At 49.2% G+C, this 14,308-nt stretch overlaps 2 protein-coding genes across 3 annotated transcripts in view; both read right to left on the bottom strand.

Moving 5' to 3' along the window:
• Positions 1–10,093, bottom strand: part of prrc1 (proline-rich coiled-coil 1) — a 30,067-nt gene extending 19,974 nt beyond the window's left edge. The window contains exons 1-3 of one of the 2 annotated variants that reach the window (XM_078529850.1): positions 10,076–10,093; positions 5,047–5,216; positions 2,529–2,642 (exon numbers count right to left, since the gene is read on the bottom strand). In XM_078529850.1, coding sequence (XP_078385976.1) covers positions 2,529–2,619 — 91 coding nt within the window. In that variant the 5' untranslated portion in view covers positions 2,620–2,642; positions 5,047–5,216; positions 10,076–10,093. The remainder of the gene's footprint in view (positions 1–2,528; positions 2,643–5,046; positions 5,217–10,075) is intronic. The other variant, XM_078529855.1, reaches the window with a different exon arrangement.
• Positions 10,094–11,744: 1,651 nt separating this feature from the next.
• megf10 (multiple EGF-like-domains 10) overlaps positions 11,745–14,308 on the bottom strand; it is a 176,436-nt gene continuing 173,872 nt past the window's right edge. Inside the window, exon 25 of the mRNA XM_078559641.1 lies at positions 11,745–11,842. Coding sequence (XP_078415767.1) covers positions 11,745–11,842 — 98 coding nt within the window. The remainder of the gene's footprint in view (positions 11,843–14,308) is intronic.

Genomic DNA, 14,308 nt, shown 5'->3' on the forward strand with positions numbered 1-14,308 from the left:
CCAACAAGGCTCTACCATTCAATAAGGTCATGGTTGATTTCAACCTCAATTCAGCGTTCCCATTCAATCCCCACATCCCTATACTCCTTTGAATCCAAAAATGTATCGATCTGTCTTGAAGGCACTCAATGACCGAGAATTCACAGCTCTTTGGGGTACAAAATTCCCAAGACTCCCAAGACAGTGAAGAAATTTCTCCTCATCCCAAAACAGAATGGCCATCCCTTATTCTGAGACTATGCCCCCTAGCAAGGGAAAATAGCCTTTCAGCATCTATCCTATTAAGCCCGACCAGAATCTTACATATTTTAATGAGATCTCCTCTTCCTTCTTTTAAACTAGATAATATAGGCCCATTCAATTTGATCACTCCTCAGAGGACAAACCTCCCATCCAGATATCAACCTAGTGAACCATCACTGCATTCTGTCTAAGCAAGTATATCCTTCCTCTGATACGGAAACCAAAACTGCATGCAGTATGGTCTCACCAAAGTCCTGTACAATTGCAGCAAGGCTTCTATTATTACATTAGCTTTCTCATTGCTTGCTGTACCTGCATAACTTTGTGTTTCTTGCATAAAGACATCCAAATCCCCCAGTACATCTCAACATTTAATAATTTCTCAACATTTAAAAAATATTGAGTTTTTCTTTCCTTCCTACCCAAGTGAACAACCTCACTTTTCTCCAAATTATACTTTACCTGCCACCTCTTGCCCACTCATTGAGCCTCTCCATATCCCTTTGCAACCTGTGTGGCCTCTGCACAGCTTGCTTTTCCCATCTAGTTTTGTATCAACAACAAACTTGGATACATAACGCTTGGTAGCTTCATCGATGTCATTAATGCAGATTGTAAATAGTGGAGGTCCTAGCACTGCTCCCTTTGGCACTCCACTAACAATCTGCCAACCTGAAAATGACCTGTTTATTCCCACTGTTTCCTGTCCACTAACAAATCCTCTATCCATGTGAATATATCAACCCTTGTACCCTTATCCTATGCAACAACCTTTGCTGTGGCATTTTGAGTCCAAATATATCATTTTCTCTGGTTACCCTTCATCTACCCTACATCCTCAAAAAATCTTAGTGTTGTCTTTCATTCCCTTTCAGAAAACCATGTTGACGCTGCCTAATCATATTTGATTTAAGTGCCCTATTACAATATCACTAATAATCAATCCCAGCAGTTCCTTAACAACTGATGTCAGTTTGCCATTTCTAAGCTCCACTGTAACTGTACAGTACGTAAGGCAGGTAAACTCTCAAGGAGTCAATTTGGAAAAAAAAGACACAAACAGTAATCCAGCAGTGCTCACAAAGCACTTCAATTAAGTTGGAAAACTGGAATACATAAAAACACATTTCCAATCAGTACAATGCAACTGTGACACATCTCATTGTAAAGCACTGAGCCCTTTGAATACAACATTTTTACTTGAACCTCTAGTTTAGGCTTTCCTGTGGGGAAAGGTACGTGAATGTGCTCAGATATCAGCTAACAGAAAATATAGCCTCACACCTGACTTTAGATTGAAATACTTTTGAAGATTTAACCCATGTTAAAGAGCTCCATGGTCGAATAACATTTGCCAAGGAGGAAATGTATATTTCCATTATTTCAGCAGATTAAGTATATGATTTAAAAAGGTTCAATAGAAAATTTCATCTTGCATCTTAACATCCAGATAAAATCAATTTCATCTGGAATATCTAGAGACACAGGAGCACAGAGGTAGATCAACTGGCTATGTCTTTGTTAGCACTTCATCCTAACACCATGTTCTGTACTCCATTTTCTTCCTCTTCCCTTTTTGGATGCTTAAGTTCAATTTTAAATTATATTGCAGCTTCTGCCTCAACAGCAACTTGGAGTAAAGCAGTTCATAATCTAAAAGGCAAATGTTCTCCAAACTTCCTCCTTTTAACTTTACAGCTAATAAGATTCTGAATTACATAGAATTTTACAGCACAGAAACAGGCTGTTCAACCCATCTGGTCCATGCTATTGCTTATGCTCCACACAAGCCTCATCCCGTCCCCTCAGCATATTCCTTAATCTCTTGTGTATTTATCCAGCTTCCCATTAAACGTGTCTATGCAATTCACCTCAACCATACCCTGTGGTAGCGAGTTCACACTCACCACTTTGGATAAAGAGGTTTTTCCTGAATTCCTCATTGGATTTATAAGTGAAGATATTTATGGTTTCTACTTCTGGATTCGGAGAATTATCTTCTCTATGTCTATGCTCTTGTTACTAATTTTCCAACAAAATCTTTCACTCTTCACCCTCAACACCCGAGACGGCTGTACAGAAGATCCCATAATCCAATTAAACATTATGGATTTGATCTAATTTTTCCAAAATGCCAACTAGAATCTTTAATATATTTGGAAAAGTTGCAAAACATGAATTCTTGGTATATTCAATTGGTACTAATTACTCATCTGCATACACACTATTTATAATCAGATATTCTATGTCTGAAAGGTTCAGTGTGAAGTTTTAAACAGCAGTACCTGTGGGGGGCGGGGGGCTGCTTGCAGTCACTGAAGTGCTAGGTGGTGGGGTACTGGGGGGAGTTGTCTCAATCCCGCTTTCCTCCATCATTTTTTTTCTTCAATCACAATTTTCTGTGTACGCACAAAAATAAAATCACGTAATTTACCCATGAGCATAAATATGTACAGGATGAAAGGTTGCACTAATGTTTTGCAACTCCAAATCAGAACTGCCTGGACAGAAGCATCTGCACTTGCACTGCTGGGAAAGCATTTAGCTGCATTTACCCAACGATGACAGCAAATGATGACATGACACTCAATTCAAATAGTCCATCCAGGGATATTATCAGCAAAAACATATCCCAGTCTGCACTAGGGCTGGGAGACTTTTATATAGAACAAATAAGGAAAAGCTGCTCCCAAAGGCTTTGGGCAAGTGGGGGGGGGTCAGAGATAGTAAACAAATTCATAGTCATTGACAAAACAAGCAAAGAAATGGTGGGAAATGAGGAGAAAAAAATTTTAGGTAGTAAGTTATGATCTGGAATTCACTGCCTGTAAATGGGTAGTGGACTAGACTCAATAGTAACTCTTAAAAAGGGATTTTTAAAATTTATTCATTCGCAGGATGTGGGATACTTTAGCAAAGCCAACATTTATTGCCCTCAAGGTGGTGGTAACCCATCTTCTTGAACCATGTGGTGTAGGTACACCCACAGTGCTGTTAGGGAGGGAGTTCCAAGATTTTGACCCAGCGATGGTTAAGGAACAGCAACAGATTTCCAAGTTCAGATGGTGTGCAAATCAGAGGGGAACTTGCAGGTGGTGCTGGTAGTGTTCCCATGCATCTGCTTCCCTTGTTCTTCTAGGTGGTAAAGGTTATGGATTTGGAAGGTGCTGTCGAAGGAGGCTTGGTGAATTGCTGCAATGCATCTTGTAGATGGTACACACTGCTGCCAACGTGCTTCAGTGGTGGAGGGTGTGATTAAGAACCAACACAGGTACAATTGACTAAATGGCCTCTTTCTGCACTCAATGGCTCTATGAGCTCGCAAAATCTTTCCTGCGCTAAATTTTCTATTCAAATATGAAAGCTCCACTTTATGGTCAGCTTGTACAGGCCTCACCCGTTTATACCATGGGAGGGGGGGGGGGCGCAATTTAAAATGCTTCACCATATTAGAACAGCTGACTTCTGCCAGATTTGCACTTATAGAAATGACAGTTCCCTAGAATTACTATACTTGCCTCAGGGTTATTTCCATAGTAAATTCACCTTCTCACACGCTGTCCCCCGGCCCACGATATTTAATACCACTGCATCTGGTAAGTTCAAGAGCAGGTTCTGAGCGTGGCAAGAATGATGCTTGCCCTTAACTGGCAAACTAAAATAACACCTATTGGCAAATCTAGGTTTAGGTTTCCGGCGCAAAATTGAACCACAAATGAGGGAAACCAAGAAATGAAGACAGGTCTTTAATGGTAAGATAATGGAGGCCATTCTAATGGCTAAGTTAGACCACTTCTGTCAGCAATAACTTTATCAAGAAACAGCTGGCATGGATTTAGAAAAATCAATAAAATTCCTTGACCATTTTTGACTGCACTTAGTTCACTAATAAAAATAAAACCCATATGACAGCATAGGAAGCACATTTTTCCTTTTAAATAGAAAAGGTAGGGAGACAAAAAAATGGAACCTCATAACTACATCTCAAAAATAATTGCAGCCTCATCAAATTTAACAAAATAACAGCAGGAGAAAGACAATGGAATTTAAAACATTTGCAGAAAGATTTAGATCAGAATTGCAATTGGACTTTCACTGCATATTGGGCCAATCCCTGCAACAAGACAGCTGCACGTTACAGAAATGTGCTCAACGGGTCTTTTTCTAAAAGGACTCTTCCAACATGGAATCTATTAAAAGCTGAATGCCAATAATGCTCCCGGATGTTTATTGGATCAGTACGGCATGCCAAGTAATCGCTAGGTGTTTGCACTGCTAAGTCATAATACCTTGTGGTTTTACATTTTACTTTTAGTTACATATTAAATTAGATGATTCATTGCAGAGCCTACTGCCTGCTACCCTGAAGGTGGCTATTAAGCAGAGGGATATACCTCCACAGGTGCCCAGACATTAATGGCCAAATGACCATACTTCACATATCCAGCATATATATGCTGTTGAATTATTCCAACAGTTAAAAAGGTGGAAAATAGGAGCACTGAGGTGGAGCCTCACACTACTCTTGTGAAGCATCCGCATTTGTCCACTTTTATGAAACAGTTATGAATATTAGCTGATTTCTTATCCCTAAACAGGAAAAACAAGCCCTCCATTAACACAAGGCAGACCAGACATGGGGTCTGTTTGCCCACTATGTGTCTCACCACACCATGCAGTATGTATGCACAACAGCTTGAATACAAAGACTGGATGGTCAGGAGGACTACTCAGTGACTGAAGCATACTGCCCTTCCAGAACCAGACTCAAAGACAACCCTTCTCTCGCTCCTGAGAACTTACCTCTTTAACCAAGCTTTTTGGCCATCTGCCCTAAAATCACCATATGTGGTTGATGCCAAATTTTGCGTTATAAGCTTTTGAAGTGCCTTGGGATGTTTTACTACATCAAAGATGCTATGTAAATGCAAATTGCTGAATAACCAAAGTCACATTATGGGAAACTCTGATATCTGCAATTAAAAAAGCCAATGTGAATAATTAAGAACAGCAGAAAACTTCCTTTGATTCAAGATTATAATTAAGGGTAACATACAGGACAGACAGACCCTTAATATTAGACCCTCAGTGTTAGATAAATGAGGCTGCAAGATATCCAAGGGCAAAGAAGAATTTTATCAGGGTCAAAACGGAAGATTTGAACAACTGTACAGCTACATAAACATTCAACTTAAATAATATCTAGAATACAACAGCCTACTTGAATAGCAGACCTTCTCCTTAATTTCAATCCCCTCCACCACTAGCACACTGTAGTTACAGGAAGCACCAACAAGACCATCTGCAGCAACCTTCCAATCTTATGTCCAAAAGTATCTGTCAAGCCCAGTGATCTTTACAATGAAGAGCAGCTGTCCCTCAGCTAAAATGCGGTAATTCCTTACTGAGCACCATCAGCAGCCCACTAAAGAACAGCACTACTTTCTAAGAACAACAAGGAAGGGGCAATAACTGCAGACTTGTGAAATATTTCCCACAAAATCTCAAGGGTCTACACCCTCTGCCCCACTTAAAACCAATTGTAGTGGGTCTCTGAGCAGTGAATCAGGTAGTCGCAAAGCTCTCAAAGTGTAAACTAGTAACTTGGACAGTGGGAAAATGTGTTGAAGTAGATGGATAGCTCCAAACAGGTGGATAGAAGAACAGATTTGAATTATACAGCACCTTTCAGACCCTCAGGATATCCCAAAGCACTTTACATCAAGAACTTTTTGAAGTGTAGGAAACACAGCAGCCAATTTGCACACATCAAGCTCCCAAAGCAGCAATTTGATAAACGCAGAGAACCTGTTTTAGTGACCTTGGTTGAGGGATGAATATTAGCCAAGACACCAGGGATAATTCCTCTGCTCGTCTTTGAAATAGCACCTAGGGGTCTTTTATGCCCACCAGAAGGGGCAGAAGGAGCCTTGTGTTTAACATCTCGCCTGAAAGATGGCACCTCCAACTATGCAGCGCTCCCTAAGCTCTGGGATTCCCTCTTTAAACCTCACCACCTCTCTCTGAGGCACTGCTTAAAGTCTACATCGAGCTTTTGGTTACCTGCCCCAATATCCCCTAATGTGGCTCCATATATGATAAATGCTCATGTGACACAGCTTAGGATGTTTTACTGGAGACAGACAGAGAGGGGGAGAGGCAGGCAGACAGAGAGGGGGAGAGGCAGGCAGACAGAGAGGGGGAGAGGCAGGCAGACAGAGAGGGGGAGAGGCAGGCAGACAGAGAGGGGGAGAGGCAGGCAGACAGAGAGGGGGAGAGGCAGGCAGACAGAGAGGGGGAGAGGCAGGCAGACAGAGAGGGGGAGAGGCAGGCAGACAGAGAGGGGGAGAGGCAGGCAGACAGAGAGGGGGAGAGGCAGGCAGACAGAGAGGGGGAGAGGCAGGCAGACAGAGAGGGGGAGAGGCAGGCAGACAGAGAGGGGGAGAGGCAGGCAGACAGAGAGGGGGAGAGGCAGGCAGACAGAGAGGGGGAGAGGCAGGCAGACAGAGAGGGGGAGAGGCAGGCAGACAGAGAGGGGGAGAGGCAGGCAGACAGAGAGGGGGAGAGGCAGGCAGACAGAGAGGGGGAGAGGCAGGCAGACAGAGAGGGGGAGAGGCAGGCAGACAGAGAGGGGGAGAGGCAGGCAGACAGAGAGGGGGAGAGGCAGGCAGACAGAGAGGGGGAGAGGCAGGCAGACAGAGAGGGGGAGAGGCAGGCAGACAGAGAGGGGGAGAGGCAGGCAGACAGAGAGGGGGAGAGGCAGGCAGACAGAGAGGGGGAGAGGCAGGCAGACAGAGAGGGGGAGAGGCAGGCAGACAGAGAGGGGGAGAGGCAGGCAGACAGAGAGGGGGAGAGGCAGGCAGACAGAGAGGGGGAGAGGCAGGCAGACAGAGAGGGGGAGAGGCAGGCAGACAGAGAGGGGGAGAGGCAGGCAGACAGAGAGGGGGAGAGGCAGGCAGACAGAGAGGGGGAGAGGCAGGCAGACAGAGAGGGGGAGAGGCAGGCAGACAGAGAGGGGGAGAGGCAGGCAGACAGAGAGGGGGAGAGGCAGGCAGACAGAGAGGGGGAGAGGCAGGCAGACAGAGAGGGGGAGAGGCAGGCAGACAGAGAGGGGGGAGAGGCAGGCAGACAGAGAGGGGGAGAGGCAGGCAGACAGAGAGGGGGAGAGGCAGGCAGACAGAGAGGGGGAGAGGCAGGCAGACAGAGAGGGGGAGAGGCAGGCAGACAGAGAGGGGGAGAGGCAGGCAGACAGAGAGGGGGAGAGGCAGGCAGACAGAGAGGGGGAGAGGCAGGCAGACAGAGAGGGGGAGAGGCAGGCAGACAGAGAGGGGGAGAGGCAGGCAGACAGAGAGGGGGAGAGGCAGGCAGACAGAGAGGGGGAGAGGCAGGCAGACAGAGAGGGGGAGAGGCAGGCAGACAGAGAGGGGGAGAGGCAGGCAGACAGAGAGGGGGAGAGGCAGGCAGACAGAGAGGGGGAGAGGCAGGCAGACAGAGAGGGGGAGAGGCAGGCAGACAGAGAGGGGGAGAGGCAGGCAGACAGAGAGGGGGAGAGGCAGGCAGACAGAGAGGGGGAGAGACAGGCAGACAGAGAGGGGGAGAGACAGGCAGACAGAGAGGGGGAGAGACAGGCAGACAGAGAGGGGGAGAGACAGGCAGACAGAGAGGGGGAGAGACAGGCAGACAGAGAGGGGGAGAGACAGGCGGGGGGAGAGACAGGCGGGGGGAGAGACAGGCGGGGGGAGAGACAGGCGGGGGGAGAGACAGGCGGGGGGAGAGACAGGCGGGGGGAGAGACAGGCGGGGGGAGAGACAGGCGGGGGGAGAGACAGGCGGGGGGAGAGACAGGCGGGGGGAGAGAGACAGACAGGGGAGGGGGGGGGGGGAGAGAGACAGACAGGGGAGGGGGGGGGAGAGAGACAGACAGGGGAGGGGGGGGGAGAGAGACAGACAGGGGAGGGGGGGGAGAGAGACAGACAGGGGAGGGGGGGGGAGAGAGACAGACAGGGGAGGGGGGGGGAGAGAGACAGACAGGGGAGGGGGGGGGAGAGAGACAGACAGGGGAGGGGGGGGAGAGAGACAGACAGGGGAGGGGGGGGGGAGAGAGACAGACAGGGGAGGGGGGGGGAGAGAGACAGACAGGGGAGGGGGGGGGAGAGAGACAGACAGGGGAGGGGGGGGGAGAGAGACAGACAGGGGAGGGGGGGGGAGAGAGACAGACAGGGGAGGGGGGGGGAGAGAGACAGACAGGGGAGGGGGGGGGGAGAGAGACAGACAGGGGAGGGGGGGGGAGAGAGACAGACAGGGGAGAGGGGGGGGAGAGAGACAGACAGGGGAGAGGGGGGGAGAGACAGACAGGGGAGAGGGGGGAGAGACAGACAGGGGAGAGGGGGGGAGAGACAGACAGGGGAGAGGGGGGGAGAGACAGACAGGGGAGAGACAGACAGGGGAGAGGCAGACAGGGGAGAGACAGACAGGGGAGAGGGGGGGAGAGACAGACAGGGGAGAGGGGGGGAGAGACAGACAGGGGAGAGGGGGGGGAGAGACAGACAGGGGAGAGGGGGGGAGAGACAGACAGGGGAGAGGGGGGGAGAGACAGACAGGGGAGAGGGGGGGAGAGACAGACAGGGGAGAGGGGGGAGAGACAGACAGGGGAGAGGGGGGGAGAGACAGACAGGGGAGAGGGGGGGAGAGACAGACAGGGGAGAGGGGGGGAGAGACAGACAGGGGAGGGGGGGGGAGAGACAGACAGGGGAGGGGGGGGGAGAGACAGACAGGGGAGGGGGGGGGAGAGACAGACAGGGGAGGGGGGGGGGGAGAGACAGACAGGGGAGGGGGGGGGGGAGAGACAGACAGGGGAGGGGGGGAAGAGACAGACAGGGGAGGGGGGGGGGAGAGACAGACAGGGGAGGGGGGGGGGGGACACAGACAGGGGAGGGGGGGGGAGACACAGACAGGGGAGGGGGGGGGAGACACAGACAGGGGAGGGGGGGGGAGACACAGACAGGGGAGGGGGGGGGAGACACAGACAGGGGAGGGGGGGGAGAGACAGACAGGGGAGGGGGGGGGAGAGAGACAGACAGGGGAGGGGGGGGGAGAGAGACAGACAGGGGAGGGGGGGGAGAGAGACAGACAGGGGAGAGGGGGGGAGAGACAGACAGGGGAGAGGGGGGGAGAGACAGACAGGGGAGAGGGGGGGAGAGACAGACAGGGGAGGTGGGGGGAGAGACAGACAGGGGAGGGGGGGGAGAGACAGACAGGGGAGGGGGGGAGAGACAGACAGGGGAGGGGGGGGGGGAGAGACAGACAGGGGAGGGGGGGGGGGAGAGACAGACAGGGGAGGGGGGGGAGAGACAGACAGGGGAGGGGGGGAGAGACAGACAGGGGAGGGGGGGGAGAGACAGACAGGGGAGGGGGGGAGAGACAGACAGGGGAGGGGGGGGGAGAGACAGACAGGGGAGGGGGGGGGAGAGACAGACAGGGGAGGGGGGGGGGAGAGACAGACAGGGGAGGGGGGGGGAAGAGACAGACAGGGGAGGGGGGGGAGACACAGACAGGGGAGGGGGGGAGACACAGACAGGGGAGGGGGGGGAGAGACAAACAGGGGAGAGGGGGGAGAGACAGACAGGGGAGGCGGGGGGGAAGAGAGACAGACAGGGGAGGGGGGGGGGAAGAGAGACAGACAGGGGAGGGGGGGGGGAGAGACAGGGGAAGGGGGGGGAGAGACAGACAGGGGAGGGGGGGGGGGGTGTGGAAACTGGGGGTCAGTCCCGGACACTCTCTCTCCCCCCGCGGTATTCCCCCAGCTCCCTCCCCCCTCTCTCTCCCAGTCTTACCTCTCTCTCTTTCTGGACAAAATGGCGCCGTCGCCAGGGTAACGTCAGCAGCCACGTCAGCAGCGTATACGTCACCGTCTGCCACGTCCCTGCGATACCTTTTAAAAGGGCAACGCTCACAGCAAGACTGGTGGACCCCATAGTCACACTGACATCCATGAACACACATTAATCCCCCACACAATCTCTCACTGACATCCATAGACATGCCCTACACATAAACTCACACCCCTAGACACTGCTCACACATACACCGACACCCATTGATCCCCCACATCCACTGTCACTGACACTTATGGGCCCCTCCACATACACTTTCACAGATAGAACCCTCAACCGTGTTCCCCCAATTTCCCCCAACACACACACACACTTACTGACACATACACACATGGATGGGGCATACCTGGTCAATCTTCCACACCACCAGTTAGGTGCCCCTGTTGTTGCTGTACTGGAACAGTTTGACTAGGGACGTGGCTAGTTCTGGAGCACAAGTCTTCAGTACTACAGTGGGATGTTATTAGGACCCATAGCATATAGACCTGTGTTGTACATACACTGGCACCAATTGATCCTACACACATTCTCAGTGACACCAATAGACACCCCCACACATACACTGTCACCCATAGATACTCCTCACACATAAACTGACATCCATAGACACCCCCCACACATACACTGACACCAATAGACATCCCCACACATACACTGACACACATAGACACTCCTCACACATACACTGACATCCATTGATCCCTATACACATTCTCACTGACACCCATAGACACCCCCACATATACACTGACATCCATAGACACCCCCCGCACATACTCTGACACTGATAGGCCCCTCCACACACTCTCACTGACTTCACCAGGCTGACACCTCATTTATAGGTATGTCCTGAGGGGCTTCTGGCATGCTCTCCTAAACTCCTCATTGAACAAGGGTTGGTCCCCTTGCTTGATGGTAATGGTATACTGAGGGATTTGCTGGGTCATGAGATTATAGATTGTGGTGGAATACAGTTCTGGTGCTGATGGCACACAGCATCTCATGGATGCCAATTTTGAGCTTCTAGATCTGTGCTGAATCTATCCCATTTAGCACAGTGATAATTCCACCCAACATGATGGAGGAACATCATCTCCACAAGGGCTGTGCAGTGGTCACTCCTACCAATACTGCCATGAACAGATACATCTGCGACAGGTAGATTGGTGAGGGCGAAGTCAAGTAGGTTTTTCCCTCTTGTTGGTTTTCTCACTACCTGCCGCAGGCCAAATCTGGCAGATATGCCCCTCAGGACTCAGCCAGCTCAGTGAGTAGTGGTGCTATCGAGTCAGTCTTGGTGTCATCGAAAAGGCCAGCATTTTTTAACCATCGCTAATTTTAAAAGTGCTGTAAGTGTTAATTAGCAATGAGCAATATGTGGGTTTCGCTGGAAAGGCCAGCATTTATTGCTCATCGCTAATTAACACTTAATAGCACTTTTAAAATTAGTGTGGTTAATAAATGCTAGCCTTGCCAGCGAAACCCACATCCATGAATGAATAACATGGATTATTATGGGCAACACCCATGAATGAATTAAAAAAAAGTTGAGTGCTTATGCCTGGCCATGACAAGAGCATGAATGTGTACCGTGCTCATCTCCATATTATCAAATGGGTGCAGAGACAGTGTGGAGAGTGCAGAAGAGATTTACAAGGGTGAAAGCAGAACTCAAGAGGTTATACCTGTCAGGAAAGGATGAACAGGCTGGGAAAAGAGAAGTAAAAACAGAAAATGCTGGAAAAACTCAGCAGTCTGGCAGCATTTGTGGAGAGAGAAACAGAGTTAGCATTTCAAGTCCATGTGACTCTTTCTCAGCTCTGAAGAAGAGTCACACGGACTCGAAAAGTTAACTCTGTTTCTCTCTCCACAGATGCTGCCAGACTGCTGAGTTTTTCCAACATTTTCTGTTTTTATTTCAGATTTCCAGCATCCACAGTATTTTGCTTTCATCATTTGAAAAGAGAAGGCTGAGCGGATAGAGGTCTTTAAAATTTTGACAGGTTTTAAGAATGTTTCCTTCTTGTGGGGAAGAGCATAACTAGAGAGCCATCAATATAAGATAGTCATCAATAAATCCAATAGGGAATTCAGGAGAAACCTCTTTACCCAGAGAGTGGTGAGAACGTGGAACTCGCTACCATAAGGAATGTCTGAGGTAAACAGTATGGACGCATTTAAGGGGAGGCTAGATAAGCACATGAGGGAGAAAGAACAGGAGGCTTATGCTGACAGAGTTAGATGAGGAAAGATGGGAGGAGGTGTGATTGGAGCATAAACACCCATGTTGACTGGTTGGACCAAATAGAATATACAACACATAAAAGGACTATGTAATCCTATGTAATTCCATTAATAATAAGAAATTAAAATAGAACGTTAAGGTTAGGATCTACCAAGCATGCATACTGATGATGCTGCTGTGTGGCAACAACACCTGAATCATCTAAAGCAGCCACGATGAAAGACTAAACTCTTTCCATACCTGCTGTCTCCACACTATATTCTAATGATTGAATGGAAAGACAAAGAGCCTGACACCAAACTACTCGAGAAAACCAAGTTGGCAAGACGAAACAACTTCTGTCAAACAGATGCTTCTGGTGGCTTAGCCATTGCTATTGGGTTGAATAAGGCATATTCCAAAGCATTTTTTAATGGGGATTTGCAGATGCTTCAAGGTACTGAAAGGTTGTTTTCCCCTGGCTGGACAGCCTAGAATAATCTCAGGATAAGGGATTCGCCATTTACGACTTAGATGAGGAGAACTTTCTTCACTGAGAGGGTTGTGAATCTTTGGAAATCTCAACCCCAGAGACCTGTGAATGCTCAGTCACTGAGCATGTTCAAGACAGAGATTGATAGATTTTTGGCACTGAAGGGAATCAAGGCATATGGGGAAACAGGAAAACGGAGTTGGTGCATAAGATTTACTGTAATCTTATTGAATGGCAGATCAGGCTTAAGGGGTTGAATAGCCTACACCTGCTCCGATTTATTTTCTCATGTTTAAGCTTGCTGGGCTAAATTAGGATATGAAGATGTTTGCAAGGTGTTGGGGGGGGGTGGGCGGGGGGGGGGGGGGGGGGGTTGAGAATTGTTAACATTGAGACCACAAGCTGGGAAGCAGTGGATAAGAACAGGCCACTCTGGAGGACTGTGCTACATTGAGGAACCAAAGAGGTGGCTGACCGATGGGAAGGAGGGGAGAGGCAGTGAGATGCCAATCACTGCCAGAGTATTTCTCTCCACAAATCTGCACACCCCAAATTGGAGAGGTACAGGGTCTCCGATCCCCGACTCCAAACAGAATGTCCTTCCTGCTCTCTGTATCTCTGGAACACAACACATGGGAGTCTAACTCGGTGAAGTTTGCTATTTGCTACCTGGGTTGCACCCATAATTCCCCATTCCAGTCCCTAGCCTTCAAGATCCCATTTGGAACCTGCCGCCTGCCCCTTCATTACTGCCTCCTCCCAAACCACCCACTTGCCCCCATACCCCACCCTGGGGACCTGAGGCACAACAGGATGTGCTTGCACAGCTTTCACACCTCCCTCTGCCATTTTAAATCAGCTGAACCTACAATTCACAAATGGATCATTCAAGGTCATATCAATGGGTGAAGTACTGCTCCCCCTCTGTTCCATGAAGGCAATGTCCCGTCAGGATTTGGACACGGACATTTGATCGGTAAAACATGTAGAATGAAAAGAAAGCCTTGCAATTCTATAGCACCATTCATGACCTCAGGATGTCCCAAAGCACTAAATAGCCAATGAAGTATGCTATGAGATATAGTCACTGTTGCAATGTAGGAAATGCAGCAGTCAATTAGTGCAAAGCAAGCTCCCACAAACAGCAATGTGATCATGACCAGATCATTTATTTTTTGTGATGTTGATTGAGAGATAGATATCAGCCAGGACACCAGAGAGAACTTCCCAGCACTTCTTTGAAATGGTGGCCATGGGATCTTTACGTCCACTTGAGAGGACAGGTTGGGCCTCAGATCAACATCTCGTCTGAAAGATGGAACCTCCAACAGTGCAGAGTTTCCCCAGTCCTGCACTTGAGTTCCTCTGGAGTGGGGCTTAAAAGAGTGACTTTCTGACTCAGAGGAGATAGTGAAACCCCCAATAGCCACAGCTAGCATTGCACGGTCTAGGGGCT

The sequence above is a fragment of the Cetorhinus maximus genome, chromosome 2 (assembly GCF_964194155.1).
Source record: "Cetorhinus maximus chromosome 2, sCetMax3.hap1.1, whole genome shotgun sequence".
NCBI lineage: Eukaryota > Metazoa > Chordata > Chondrichthyes > Lamniformes > Cetorhinidae > Cetorhinus > Cetorhinus maximus.